Source organism: Neovison vison, chromosome 2 (assembly GCF_020171115.1).
Source record: "Neovison vison isolate M4711 chromosome 2, ASM_NN_V1, whole genome shotgun sequence".
Lineage (NCBI taxonomy): Eukaryota > Metazoa > Chordata > Mammalia > Carnivora > Mustelidae > Neogale > Neogale vison.
In genome coordinates this window covers 222,528,623-222,541,980 of record NC_058092.1, presented here as the reverse complement: position 1 = coordinate 222,541,980, position 13,358 = coordinate 222,528,623, and the positions used below count along the sequence as shown (strand labels likewise).

The window sequence follows — 13,358 nt, the reverse complement described above, 5'->3', positions numbered from 1 at the left end:
AAATCTTCCACATTACAGTGTCGTATTTGAGAAGAGTCAGTTGGATGGAAGCCAAGCCTCTGCTGGTAATTTGCTAGGGGGGCGAGTTAGCCGAGGAATGTAGACTCGAATTTGGCTGTGTTCTTGGGCAGTAGAGTTACCTTTTAAAAGTATACCTGGATGTTAACGCTTTCTCTGGGATGGGCCAGTTATCAGGACAGAAATTTTGCCATTTGAGTGCCTTTCATTTACAGACATTACTTATGATCTGTGGATAGCTAACCGTGTTGTGTGAATTTTCTACTCAGGGTCGGCTTGGCAGGAGGTAGAATTCTGAGTGCTATAAAGGGATTCACTAACTTGGGAAAGATTTGTGTGGGACCCAAGCAATTTATGTTAAATATTCTGGTCTGCTCAAGAATGTCTAAATTATAAATATTGTTCCTTTTAAATCACAAGTGCTTTGTTGTGGGAATTTGGTAGAATTGTATGACCATGATATTTCTAGTCTAAGAATAAGGCCAGTTCAGATTAGTAGGCCAGTAGAAATACAATTTTTTTTAAAAGATTTTATTTATTTGACACACAGAGAGAGATCACAAGTAGGCAGAGAGGGGGGATGCAGGCTCCCTGCCGAGCAGAGAGCCGGATGTGGGGCTCCATCCCAGGACCCCTAGATCATGACCTGAGCCGAAGGCAGAGGCTCAACCTACTGAGCCACCGAGGTGCCCCAGAAATACAAATTTAAATAAATGATCATATGGCTTTTCTTTTTAGACTAACATCTTATCTAATTCTAATTTCAAATGCTTAAAAGATCAAAATAATACCTTGACTTTAATGTGTTCTTTTTTTAAAAGAAGATTTATTTATTTTAGAGAGAGAGCACACATGCATACATGTGTGAGCATGGGGGAGGGGCAGAAGGAGAGGCAGAGAAAATCCCAAGCAGATTCTGCTGAGCACAGGGCCCAACGAGGCTTCATCTCAGGACACTGCGATCATGACCTGAACCAAAGCCAAGAGTATGAAGCTCAACCAACTGATCCATCCAGGCGTCCTGACTCTAATGTGTTCTTAAATCAGAAGAGAGTATAGGAAATTATCTGGTGGTGGTAGTGGTGGCAGGGGTGTTTTAGGGTGGGCATAGAGGAGTTGTACAATAAATAATTGATTTTTTGTTTAAATACAGTACCTGATGGGGTTGAACTTGATCTTAAAGTTCTTTCATGACATGTTTATTTATAATAATTTTAAACAGTACTTTCCTAGTAATTTTTTGATATTTGCTACCCTTTCCCTTTCTCTAATATCCTGTTTCCTCATCTTTAAAGAGATTCCACGTAAATATTTCTATATCTTCTATTGAAGGTACGTTATGTTTTCCCAGGATTTATTTGTGGAATGTTCACCTTTTTGTCCACACTGATAAAACTACAGACTTTCTCTTTCCAGAAGACCTATCTCTGAGTTATCCTTTAAGGTTTCCTGTAAAGAGAGTGACCTTTAGCCATATATTTTTCAATTAAGTAAACAGTCGTTTTAGAGAGATAAAGACTGTACTTTTTCGACCAAGATGTAAATTTGAATATTAAAACTGCCCTCAGCCTCAATTTTCCCGTCTGTAAAATGGGGATGATAATTATTGTGTCAGAATTATTGCCATATTAAATAACCTAATGATAACTACATGGTACTTAGCATGCTATTTTTGCATTTGGAAAGCCATGAAAACTCCGGTATTCCCATCAATGATTTAATAAGCTCTCAGTAGCTTCAACTCTTTTGGGTTAGAGGTAGGAAGTGAGGCAGGAAAGGGAGGCAAAATTTCCTTTGCAAGGTGGTAAGCCTTATTTCTGAAAGGTTGACCTTCTTTGAAGACTAAAAAATACTTTTCAATAAAACATAATTTTTCTTCATCTCTTAGATTTTTTTTTTTAAAGATTTTTTATTTATTTATTTGAGAGAGAGAGACAGTGAGAGAGAGCATGAGCGAGGAGAAGGTCAGAGAGCGAAGCAGACTCCCCATGGAGCTGGGAGCCCGATGCGGGACTCGATCCCGGGACTCCAGGATCACGCCCTGAGCCGAAGGCAGTCGTCCAACCAACTGAGCCACCCAGGCGTCCCAGATTTTTTTTTTTTGAAGCAATCCTTAACTTTTTACTTAATAAAAGTTATCCAGTAATTTTTGAAGCAATCCTTAACTTTTTACTTAATAAAAGTTATCCAGTAATGTGAGCTCTTCACCAGCCATCCGGTCATATACTCATGTCTACATTTATTTTGTTTCATATAGGATAAATTTTTCAACTCCAGTATTCCATCTTTGGGTTTGCGGAATGTTATTTATATCAATGAAACTCACACAAGGTAAAAAGAAATTTCTTTTATTTCTAATGCATCACAAAAGAATAACTATAATAATCAATGGCTATACTCTAAGAGGAATTTCTTCATCTTTTTGAGAATTAATAGAATTGAGTTCTGACACAAGAGGTGTTATCTAAAAATCAGAAGCAGCACAGTCCCCTGAGAGATCAGTTACTATTACTACTATGTAATTATATAGTAACTATTTCATGAGAGTGTAGATACCACTTATAGCTTTCTCTTTTTGTTTGCATATTGATTTTATATCTGAAGTGTGCCAAAACGTGATAAAGATTTATCTGAGGAAAGGGTAAGTTCAAATGTCTTATGATCTATTATTATTATTTTATGCTTAAAAATTGAAATCAGCCTAATCTATGGAGTTTTAGAAGATGTGTCCCTGTAGTGAATAAATGTGTTTTCATTTTATTACTAGCTTAAGGCTTTCTTTAGAATTCTTCCAGATATCAGGCACTTGGGAATGGGCTGTTAGGCATCCCAGTGAGAGAAAAGAGGCTTTGTTTTATGTGAATCTAGGCTAAGGGGTAAGGGATGGGGGAGGGGAGGTTGTATGAATGTCTGTGAGGCAGGAGAGAATGACAGCCAAAAATACTGCCTGTTCTTATAATTAATTCTAAGAGTGAATGCCTGGAAAAGGTCAGCGGTAGGTTCAGGTGATGAGACATGCTTGAAATTTTGTGAAAATTGATCCAAGAAGTCAAATACTTAAATTTGAAGGCTTTCTGCTATTACTGATCATATTTTGGTGATGAGATCGTAAGTGAGCCTGACAATACCTGCATATAAAAGGGTTTTTTTTTTTAATAGAACCAAAGTCAAAGGACTTATTTTTTCCTATTCCCATGCTACCCTTCTCTCTCTGTCTTAAATTTAAAGGAGAGAAGAGAAATTCTAGCCCCCTGATTTTTCCCCCCTTTTTGACTTCACCTAAGAAAAGGGATGTCATAGTCTCTTCTTGTTTATGTAAGTAGCCATTTTATGTATGAAGCCACAGGGTCCATTTGTTGTCCGTAGTTGAAGGCAGCTAGGAAAACAAAGCGTGCACTGTATGGTCTAGGTGATCTGAAACCAGTCTGTGTGTCAAGCTGCCCTGTGTAGCTGAGCTGGCTACTTCACGTCTCTGTGTGTCAAATGAAACAAAGCCTGGATACTTTGCTACACACGTACATAGCTTTCAATCCATTGCAGATGGATTTCATCAAGAGCTGGGACTTCACACATTCCATTAACTATTGTGAAAGTGTTCACTCAAGGAAGAATTTAGAATTAAACATTTAACATAGTGGGTCAAGTTTGCAGGTAATTGAGACAAGGGAAAGGAGGTAGAAAAAGAGAATGTCAGGAAAAGAGGTGAAGGAACTAGTGATTCATCAGTAGTTCTTCCCCCGGTTACTTTTCCTTAACTGAAGGCTTTTCAGAATTCATGAATTTATATTTGAAATCTGTCCATTTGAATGTCTTTATGGGTGAAATGATAATGAGGCATTATGTAATCATTATAAATGTTTTCAAATCATTGCATATGAAGGTTCGTGACATTGTTATTCTGAGGTTTCTGTCCCCAAGCTCCCATATAAATAAAATAGTTATCAAAACCAATGGAATAGGTCATATCCCTTAGATATGTCAAATGTTGGGGGGAAGAATGTAAGAACTTCTGGCTTCATAAACCCAGTGTACAAATGTTTAGACCATGCTTGAGTTATCCTTGACTCCTCTCAACAATCAGCTCTGTCAATTCAGTATGAGAGTCAGTGATGACCTTAGATTGAAAAAGAAAATTACCTTTAATAAAAAAAATTGGCCCTTCATTAGGAAAGACTTCTGAATGCTCTCTTTATAGTTCATAGCTCTAGGTTAATATAGCTTATGTATATAGCATTCAGCATACTTGCTTTTAAAAAACGTATTTTTTTTTTAAAGATTTTATTTATTTATTTGACAGAGAGAAATCACAAGTAGATGGAGAGGCAGGCAGAGAGAGAGAGAGGGAGCAGGCTCCCTGCTGAGCAGAGAGTCCGATGCGGGACTCGATCCCAGGACCCTGAGATCATGACCTGAGCCGAAGGCAGCGGCTTAACCCACTGAGCCACCCAGGCGTCCCTAAAAAACGTATTAATAAAAAAAGACATTTTTCTTTCTTTTGCTTTTATGTTTGGTTAATTATTTGGCAGAGTAACATCTTTCAAACATTTTAGTACACAGATTCCAAGTTTAAATTTTAGTTGAGAGTACATGAAAGATACAAGGAATGCAATTATCTGTGTAGATCATCCTGAACTACTTAGGAGAATTTGCTATAGGAGAACACCAAATTTCAGGAATAGATGAAACAAGGCTTTGCTTTTACAGCAGGGAAACTGCTGAACAAGTCAATCAGTTTGTTTTAGGTCTTCCTAGACTACTTCTGTGCTAAATCTTTTTCACGTTGCAGGCACCGAGGATGGCTTGCAAGACGTCTTTCCTACGTGCTTTTTGTTCAAGAGCGAGATGTCCATAAAGGCATGTTTGCCACCAATGTGGCTGAAAATGTACTGAACAGCACTAGGTAAGGGTGGGGATACTGTTATAAAGGGAAGAAGCAGGGATTGGGGGGGCAGGAGAGGGAGTAGGGTAGGAATTGCCTTCCTTTATTAACCTTTAGTTTCTCTGGGACTCTGTTTCAAGAGGATTCCCATTTCCAAATGTTAAATGTTAAACTTCAAAGGAAAGCAAGGAAAGGTAGGAGAACAGATGGTTTTGGGAAAAGCAATCTTGTTTTATGCATTAGCGATTGAATGGATTAGTCATATGTGAAGGTGAGTTGAAATTCAGAGATGCACATATTTCCAGTTCTCTGTTAAGTTTTCTGTAATATGAATGTTTGGGACATTATGTTTCCTGTCATTACAGCCCAAAGAGAAACATTTGATATTTCTGTCAAATAGTTATTGAGTACCTAGGCACAAATTCTTGTGCTAGGAAGTCCTTACTAAAAATTTTAAGAGAATAAGATTCTGTCCTTGCTCGCAGATGAGCTTGCCTACAAGTGGGAGAGTTATCCAACTTGAACTCACGTGGAGTGGGGAAATAAATCATTCTCAAGTTTAGGTGTTAGGCTCTGGGAGTTGGCATGAAGATCAGTCTCTGATCTGCCTCATTAGTGTTGCTGTGGTAAGATGTCTACCTGGATTTGGGGAGCCAGAGGCCGGAGTGGTTTGAAAGACTGCTTAGAAATGGAGGCCCTGTAGTGTGGTTGTTGAGGTCCGAACAGTGGTGGCATATAGTAGGTACTCAATAAATGTTTATTGAATGAATGAATAAATAGTCGATAATGGAGATTTAATAATCTTTTCAATTACTTGTAAAAAATTCCTGTCCAGATTGAAATAAAGGTATTAAAAGAATAAGCCTAGGGTGCATCAGGGCCCAGTAGAATAGTCTGTTGTATTAATGACTTAGGGAGCTATGTAGGGTTTTGCTGTGGGCTGTTCTAAAATCAGTAGCAACAGAGGGAGAAAACGTAATTATTTGAAACCCTTTGGGTTATAGTATATTCTATTTTCTAGGTAAAAACCTCCAACTATGTTTCATTCCATCCAGATAGTTTGACTAATAACTAGGATATTAAATGATTTAAGGAGGTTTAACCTCATGTGTTCTTCCCTAAATCACATGGAAAATTTACACAACTAGATTAAATCTTACCTCTTACTTCACTGCTTATAGCTCTGTGTTGTTTTATCTTGAGATGTGCCTTTCTTAAATTACAGGGTTGATATGGAAAAACACGTGTAAATATTTATGCCCCTCTTCGATCCTTTCTAGAGAGTTTTACATATCATTCTATTAATAAAGTCACCATAAATGAGTAATACATTAAGTCTTTAAAAGAAAAATCACATCTTACTTTGGCAGTGGATTTTGGTTAGATACCTCTGAGTTATATACCTAAAGGGGTAACTTCATTTTCTCCCCTCTGCTAGAGTGTAACTTTGTATCTCCTGCAGAATATCTGAAACATTCAAATTCATGTAGCCATTACCCAGTGAATTTGAGTTAAATTCTTTTTTTTTTTTTTTTTTCCTTAAAGCTGCCTTCCAGATTCCTCAGGGATTCACTGATTTAGGAATATAGTGTCCTTAGTATTTAACAGGCAACCAAACAAAACATATCTAACTTGAGCTTATTTTCATGTTAATCACATATTAAGAAAACATATTTCGTTTTGTGGTTTATAGCTATGATTTAGAAAATACCGAATGCAGAATGTAGCATAGAGCCAGTTACATTGTCTTTTTGTTTTCCAATCAGAGTACAAGAGGCAATTGCAGAAGTGGCTGCTGAACTAAACCCTGATGGTTCTGCTCAGCAGCAATCAAAAGCCATCAGTAAAGTGAGAAAGAAAGCCAAAAGGATCCTTCAAGAAATGGTTGCCACTGTCTCACCAACGATGATCAGGTATTCAAAGGCAAAGCAAAAAGCTTTCAGTGATAACCGTCCTGTTTTGAGCAAACAGGGACTGAACCATTGGACTTCCCCAGCACAATGGTTTTGGTCCAAAGGAAGTTTGGACATATTCTGATGTTGACATTCCTTTTTATTTTATTTCTTTTTAAAATTTTTAAGAAGATTTTATTTATGAGAGAGGGAGAGAGAGATCATGAGAAGTGGGGAAGGGTAGAGGGAGAAGCAGACTCCCCGCTGAGCAGGGAGCCAGCCCAGTGTGGGACTTGATCCCATGTGGGACTGGATCCCATGCAGGACTTGATCCCAGAACCCTGAGCTGAAGGCAGACACTGAGCTGAAGCTGAAGGCAGACATTTAACCGACCAAGGCACCAAAGTGCCCCAAATTCTTTTTTATATTCTTGTTCAGCTTCTGTGGGAAGTAGCCCTATGGTAGGCTTTTTAAGGTGCCTTAATCTTTCTTAATTGATAGCAGCCATTGTATGACTGCTGATCTCTCTAGACTTGTGAGCTAGGCTTCACATATCCATATCTTAAACGGAGTGGTTTTATACTGCTTTCTGCTCGCCTAAATATTCGGTTGATGATGGTTGATGATGTACTTCTGAAGTGTAAAGTGTGCTGTTTGAATGAAATGTAAGATTTTAGTTTGTAATAAATAGGTAAATAGAAATGTAAGATTTTAATCTGTAATAAATACATGTATCTATAAGGATGCATGTAAAAGTCAGCTCTTTAATCCAGTAGTTCTGGTACACAGACATACACACACACTAAGTTACTTATAAGTGCTCTTAGGTTGAAGGTTCAGAAACTTAAGTAGACAAAAGTCAGCTCTCTTTAAATGTATGTATGTACATTTAATTTCTTTTTCTTTTTCATTTTTTTTTTTAACTTTTTAGATTGACGGGATGGGTGTTACTCAAGCTGTTCAACAGCTTCTTTTGGAATATTCAAATTCACAAAGGCCAACTGGAGATGGTTAAAGCTGCAACTGAGGCAAGAATATGTGTGATCTGTCATTCTGTTGTTCCCACGTTTCTGGAGTGAATTTAGAGTTCTTTTGTATGGAAGTGTTCTCTTGTGCCCTGTGTGCGTCCATCCTTTTCGGAAGATTTCCCTCATATAACAGGAGCACAGTAGCTGGGCATTTGGGGAAGCGTGAGTAAAGGAGGACCCAGCAGTAGTGTGCTGGATTCCTTTTGTAAGTTACCGTGCAATAACTCTGACATTAACTAGAACAGTCGGTACTTTAGTCGGTACTTACAAATGAAGAAGTAAAAGCACAGATAGATTAAGCTTTCCCAGTCATGGCTAGTGAGTGACTGCCCAGGATTTCAAGCCAGACCAAGCTTGACTTTAAACCCTCTGCCCTTTTGATGTGATCAGGGCCATCCCTTAAAAGATACATAAAAACTACTTCAATTCTCGGTTCCCCAGCTCTTTTTTTTTCTTATTGTGGTGGTGGTTGTTTTTAGTGAAGGCAGTATTAAATTGGAAGAAGTTCATATTACTGGAAAAAGAAGGAGTCATTGATCAGCCAGTGTTTGAGAGATTCTAACCAAATAGGAAGTTGCAAAGTGTGATTGAAGTTCACATTTGAATTTTAAATTTGGCATTTTTTCTTTTACTAGATGAATTTGCCACTTATATTTCTACCAGTTCACAGATCACATATTGACTATCTCCTGCTGACTTTCATTCTCTTCTGCCATAACATCAAAGCACCGTACATTGCTTCAGGCAACAATCTTAACATTCCCATCTTCAGGTAAGGCCAGTTTATTTGGAAATTTAAGGTATGGAAAAGATTATATTTTGAATTTTTGGTGTTTTCATTATACATTTTGAAACATAGTAAAGATGACATTAGCTTTTTTTGTTTTCATTGTAAAAGTAATGTTCATTGTGAAAAATCTGAAAGGTACCAAAAGCATCAAGACTATCTCCATTATTTTTATATTTTATGAGGGTTACTTGGTGAACTGTGAATACATCAACTTCGTGGGCAATATTTATCAAATGGCTAAAATGCAGTTAGAAAGATAAGATAGCAAATTACTGTGTCAGGTGTGGCAGTAGGGCAGGTGAGGGTTGAGTATGGGTCACTGTGGTGGCAAAGAGTAAGTAAGAACAACCATACTGTTAACTCTGACCTAATAATTGAGTAGCACTAGAAACATGTCACCATTATAACATGACACCAAAAAAGTGTATTTCAGAGGTTTTCAGGAGAATGCAGTGCATTCCTTTCAGAGGAAATAGTAGGTAGAGAGGCCGAGAGATTCAAATGCATGGTACGGGCAGGAAACGGCAGATGATTCCGTAGGGTTAGAATGCAGGATGCAGTGGGAAGAGTCAGAGGCCAGAAGTGGTCATTGCATAGGGAGTGAGAGCTGGATCAGAGCAGTTTTTAAGCCAAGAGTTTAGAGTGTATCCCATCATTGAAAAATGGTCAGATTTGCATTTTGAAAAGTCATTCTGCATTGGAGAGTGTTAGAGAAATTCTGACTCTATTATAGTAGCTGAGGCAAAAGATAATGAAGGCTTAGATTAAAATCTGTAGTGATGCTCCTGGTGAGGAAGGCATAGAGTGGGAAAGTGTTTAGTAAGTTGAGTTTATAAGGCGAAATGCTAGTCCAGAGACGGGGAGGTGCGGGAGGAAGGGAGCTGGGTAGATAGAGGGGCTGGTCACCAGCAGGGAGCGGGTGAGGCATAGATTGAGGTGGTTGGGGGCATCGAAGGTTCAAATGCCAAAGAACAGAGCAGCCGTGACATCAGCTCTGAGCAGTAGGGAGTACGAGGAGGATGGATTTACAGTAACTGGAGGGCAAGTGGGCTGGAGGGGTGTGCACGTAAGGTCTCACAAAGTGGCCCTGATGACTTGTGTGTGCCGTGAAGTCTGAGCCTCAGCCTCACAGTCCAGGGAGCTCCTTCCTAATGCACCGGCTCAGAGCCCTGTGGATACCTGGACTCACAGGGATGGCTGAAGGGAAGCCACTGGTCCGGGCAGTTGGCTGATACCTACCCTGCTGTGCTTCAGGCGAGAGTGAAGAAGTTACGTAGTCCTTGCCTTCAGCTAGTTCATGATCTACTGGGGACTATAGACAAACAGCTATAATGCAATGTGATAACACCCCTGTGGGGCAGACATGCTTCTCTAGGGACGGGAATAACTGTGTTTACTCTCCTGGGGGCCTCTTCCCAGTACTGGGGAAACTGGGAAGTTGCATTAGAAAGTCACCTGACAGTTGGTAGCAGGCATAGACTTAGAGCCAAGAGGACCGTTCCTTTCGGGCTTTAGGGAGGTCCTGCCCCATAATATAATAGTTTGCCTTTCCTGTCATCAGAATGACTCCTGTACTCATTCCCTCCAGGTTCTCAGCTTACAAGTGCTTCTGGAGGGATCACTTTGAAATGGGTGTTAAAAATCGATAATTTCTCATAACCTACCTTCCCTTTTCATGAGCTCTGTGCCAGTCGGTGCTTAGCTCATCCGTCCTTCAGACGCGACAGTTGATGACCTGGCCTGTTGTTGGCAGCTGTCTTTTCAACCCACTTTTCAGTTTCTGTGGAAGGTTCATCTCATTCATTATGAACTTTTCTGTAGTTCTGCTCTCAGAGAGTGATAGAATATACTGAAATTATATAGCAATATGATATTAATACCACTCTATGTGAAAAGCATAAGAGGAGGCTTTGAGTTTGGAAAGGTTGCCTTAACTATTATAAAGTTTCACCTCAATATCAAAACCCATCACTGTCATAGAAAGAACCATGGGATTGAAAAAAATCATTTTATCCCTGTGTACACACACATTGAAGCACATTTTTGTTTCATGTTTTGGGGAAATGGTTATGGTTGTTAAAATTATCTTTGTCTCAGGGACACTGTCTAATGGTACGTTCTTGAGAAAATTTCCCCAAAGGACCTTTTGTAACATCATATTCGTTTTGTAGTAAATGCGAAAGGCAGATTTCAGGATGTCTTAACAATCAGTGTCCTGAGATCCTGGACAGTTTTAAAATTTAGCAGTATTTCATCATCCTCTTAAAATCTGTAACCCCACCTTTGCAGGGTGATACATTGTACAGACTTCTTTCAGTTTGGAACAGACATTAGTAGAGCTTCAGTGCATGAGGTGATGTTCTAAAGGCTGATGAATGTTGCAAATGACGGAAACATGTCAGTAACATGGAGAATGGAGAAATGGCTACATTTTCACTGTCAGCAACTCAAACAACACACGTGGTTTATATTCCTATGGCTTATGTTTTGAAGTAACTTGGAATTTGAGTATTCTTACATTTTTCTTTATTAATAAATGATGCATTCTTCAATTTATAGTACCTTGATCCATAAGCTTGGGGGGTTTTTCATACGACGGAGGCTGGATGAAACGCCAGATGGACGGAAGGACATTCTCTACAGAGCTTTGCTCCATGGGGTATGTACGGTCTTTCGTCATCCTTAAAGCCATTATAGTAGTTAGGATAGTAGAAAGAAAAACAGACTTGACTGAGATTTAGAAAAGAAATAAACCTTATTGTCTATGTAATTATTGTTTGGGTAGGAAGTTGATGATTATTTCCTTTATCACCAAAACATAGCATTGGAGTGGCTGGCTTGCTATTATTCATGTGGGTAAAATATTTTGTCAGTGGTGAAGTTAAAAGGTTTTTGTTCAAGATTTAACTTTGCTGAGCTTATTCTAAGGAGGGAGGTCTTGCATTCCAGCCTATGCTAAGTTGGGCAGTCTTGAATTCATGGTTTACATTCTCCTTATACTCCAGCATATAGTTGAACTACTTCGACAGCAGCAGTTCTTGGAGATTTTTCTGGAAGGCACACGTTCTAGGAGTGGAAAAACCTCCTGTGCTCGGGCAGGACTTTTGTCAGTCGTGGTAGATACTCTGTCTACTAATACCATCCCAGACATCTTGATAATACCTGTTGGGATCTCCTATGATCGTATTATTGAAGGTCACTACAATGGCGAACAGCTGGTAAGAGCCCTACCTTCCCAAACATCTTCTCCACTTTCAAGTTGTTTTGCTTTTAGAATTTGCTTTTGGAATCAATGAGGCATTTTTTTTTGCTACAATATAAAGCACTGTAGGAAGCATGGCAGAGTGGGTGTGGTGAGTAGCTTCTGTCTCTTGTGTCCATCTGATTGGTAGTGCTGATGTGGCGTTTTCCTGCACATCTTCTTTATCCATTCATCTGTCGGTAGCTACGTGGGCTGCTTCCATACTTCGGCTGGTGTAAATAATGCTGCGGTAAACACGGGGTGCATGTAACCCTTTGAACTAGTGTTTTTGTATTTTTGGGGTAAATACCCAGTAGTGTGATTATGGGATTGTAGGGTAGTTGTGTTTAATTTTTTGAGGAACCTCCGTGCTGTGTTCCACATTGGCTGCACTAGTTTGCATTCCCACTAGCGGTGCAAGAGGGGTCTTTTTTCTCCCCATCTTTGAAAGACTTGTTTCTTGTGTTTTTGATGCTAGACATTCCGACAGGTGTGGTATCTCATAGTAGTTTTGATTCACATTTCCCTGATGACATGTCTGTGGGCATCTGTTTGTCTTTTATGGAAAACTATCTGTTCATGTCTTCTGCCCATTTTTTAAAAAGATTTATTTATTTATTTATTTGAGAGTGAGAAGATGCATGGAGGGGCTTGGGGAGGGAAAGAAGAAGAAGGAGAATCTCAAGCCGACTCTGCACTAAACATGGACAGTGATGTGGGACTTGATCTTATGACCCCAAGATCATGACCTGATCCGAAACCAAGAGTTGGATGCCTAACTGACTGCAGCACCCAGGGACCCCTGCCCATTTTTAATTGGATTATTTGTTTCTTTGGGATTGAGTTAAGTTCTTTATGCTTTACCTGCTAACACTTTATTCTTTTTGTTGTGTATGTAGTTTGCAGATATCTTCTCCCATGCAGTACGTTGTCTTAGTTTGGTTGGATGTTTCCTTTGCTATGCAGAAACTTTTTATTTTCATGTAGACTTAATAGTTTATTTTTGCTTTTATTTCCCTTGTCTTGAGACATATCTAGAAAAAAGTTGCTGTGTAGTGTCAGAGAAATTACTGCCTGTGCTCCTGTAAAGGACTTTTTATGGTTTCAGGTCTCATATTTAGGTCTTTAATCCATTTTGAGTTTATTTTTGTGTATGGTGTAAGAAAGTGGTACAGTTTCATTCTTTTGCATATAGCTGTCCGGTTTTACCTTCCCCATTTGTTGAAGAGCGTCTTTTTCTCATCGCACATTCTTGCCTCCTTTGTTGAAGAGTAATTGACCAAATAATTGTGGGTTTATTTCTGGACTTTCAGTTCTATTGATCTGTGTGTCTGTTTTTGTGCCAGTATCATAGTTTGCAGTGATTTTTTGTGAATGGCATAAACTGTGTACTAAGTGAATTAATGTAAACTGTTCTGGTTTTCATTGACCAAACTGCCTCTCCCAATAAGAAGATTACATCTTTTGGCATTTTTGCATGCTAAACATTTTATGACAAGTCTCAGTCAAT

At 39.0% G+C, this 13,358-nt stretch overlaps 1 protein-coding gene across 4 annotated transcripts in view; it reads left to right on the top strand.

Annotated features, from left to right (window-relative positions):
• The window catches only part of GPAM (glycerol-3-phosphate acyltransferase, mitochondrial), a 60,080-nt gene that overhangs the window by 30,644 nt on the left and 16,078 nt on the right, over nt 1-13,358 (top strand). For all 4 annotated transcript variants that reach the window (XM_044240503.1, XM_044240505.1, XM_044240502.1 and 1 more), the window contains exons 4-10: nt 2,276-2,349; nt 4,805-4,918; nt 6,664-6,810; nt 7,721-7,817; nt 8,453-8,589; nt 11,167-11,266; nt 11,613-11,825. In XM_044240503.1, coding sequence (XP_044096438.1) covers nt 2,276-2,349; nt 4,805-4,918; nt 6,664-6,810; nt 7,721-7,817; nt 8,453-8,589; nt 11,167-11,266; nt 11,613-11,825 — 882 coding nt within the window. The remainder of the gene's footprint in view (nt 1-2,275; nt 2,350-4,804; nt 4,919-6,663; nt 6,811-7,720; nt 7,818-8,452; nt 8,590-11,166; nt 11,267-11,612; nt 11,826-13,358) is intronic.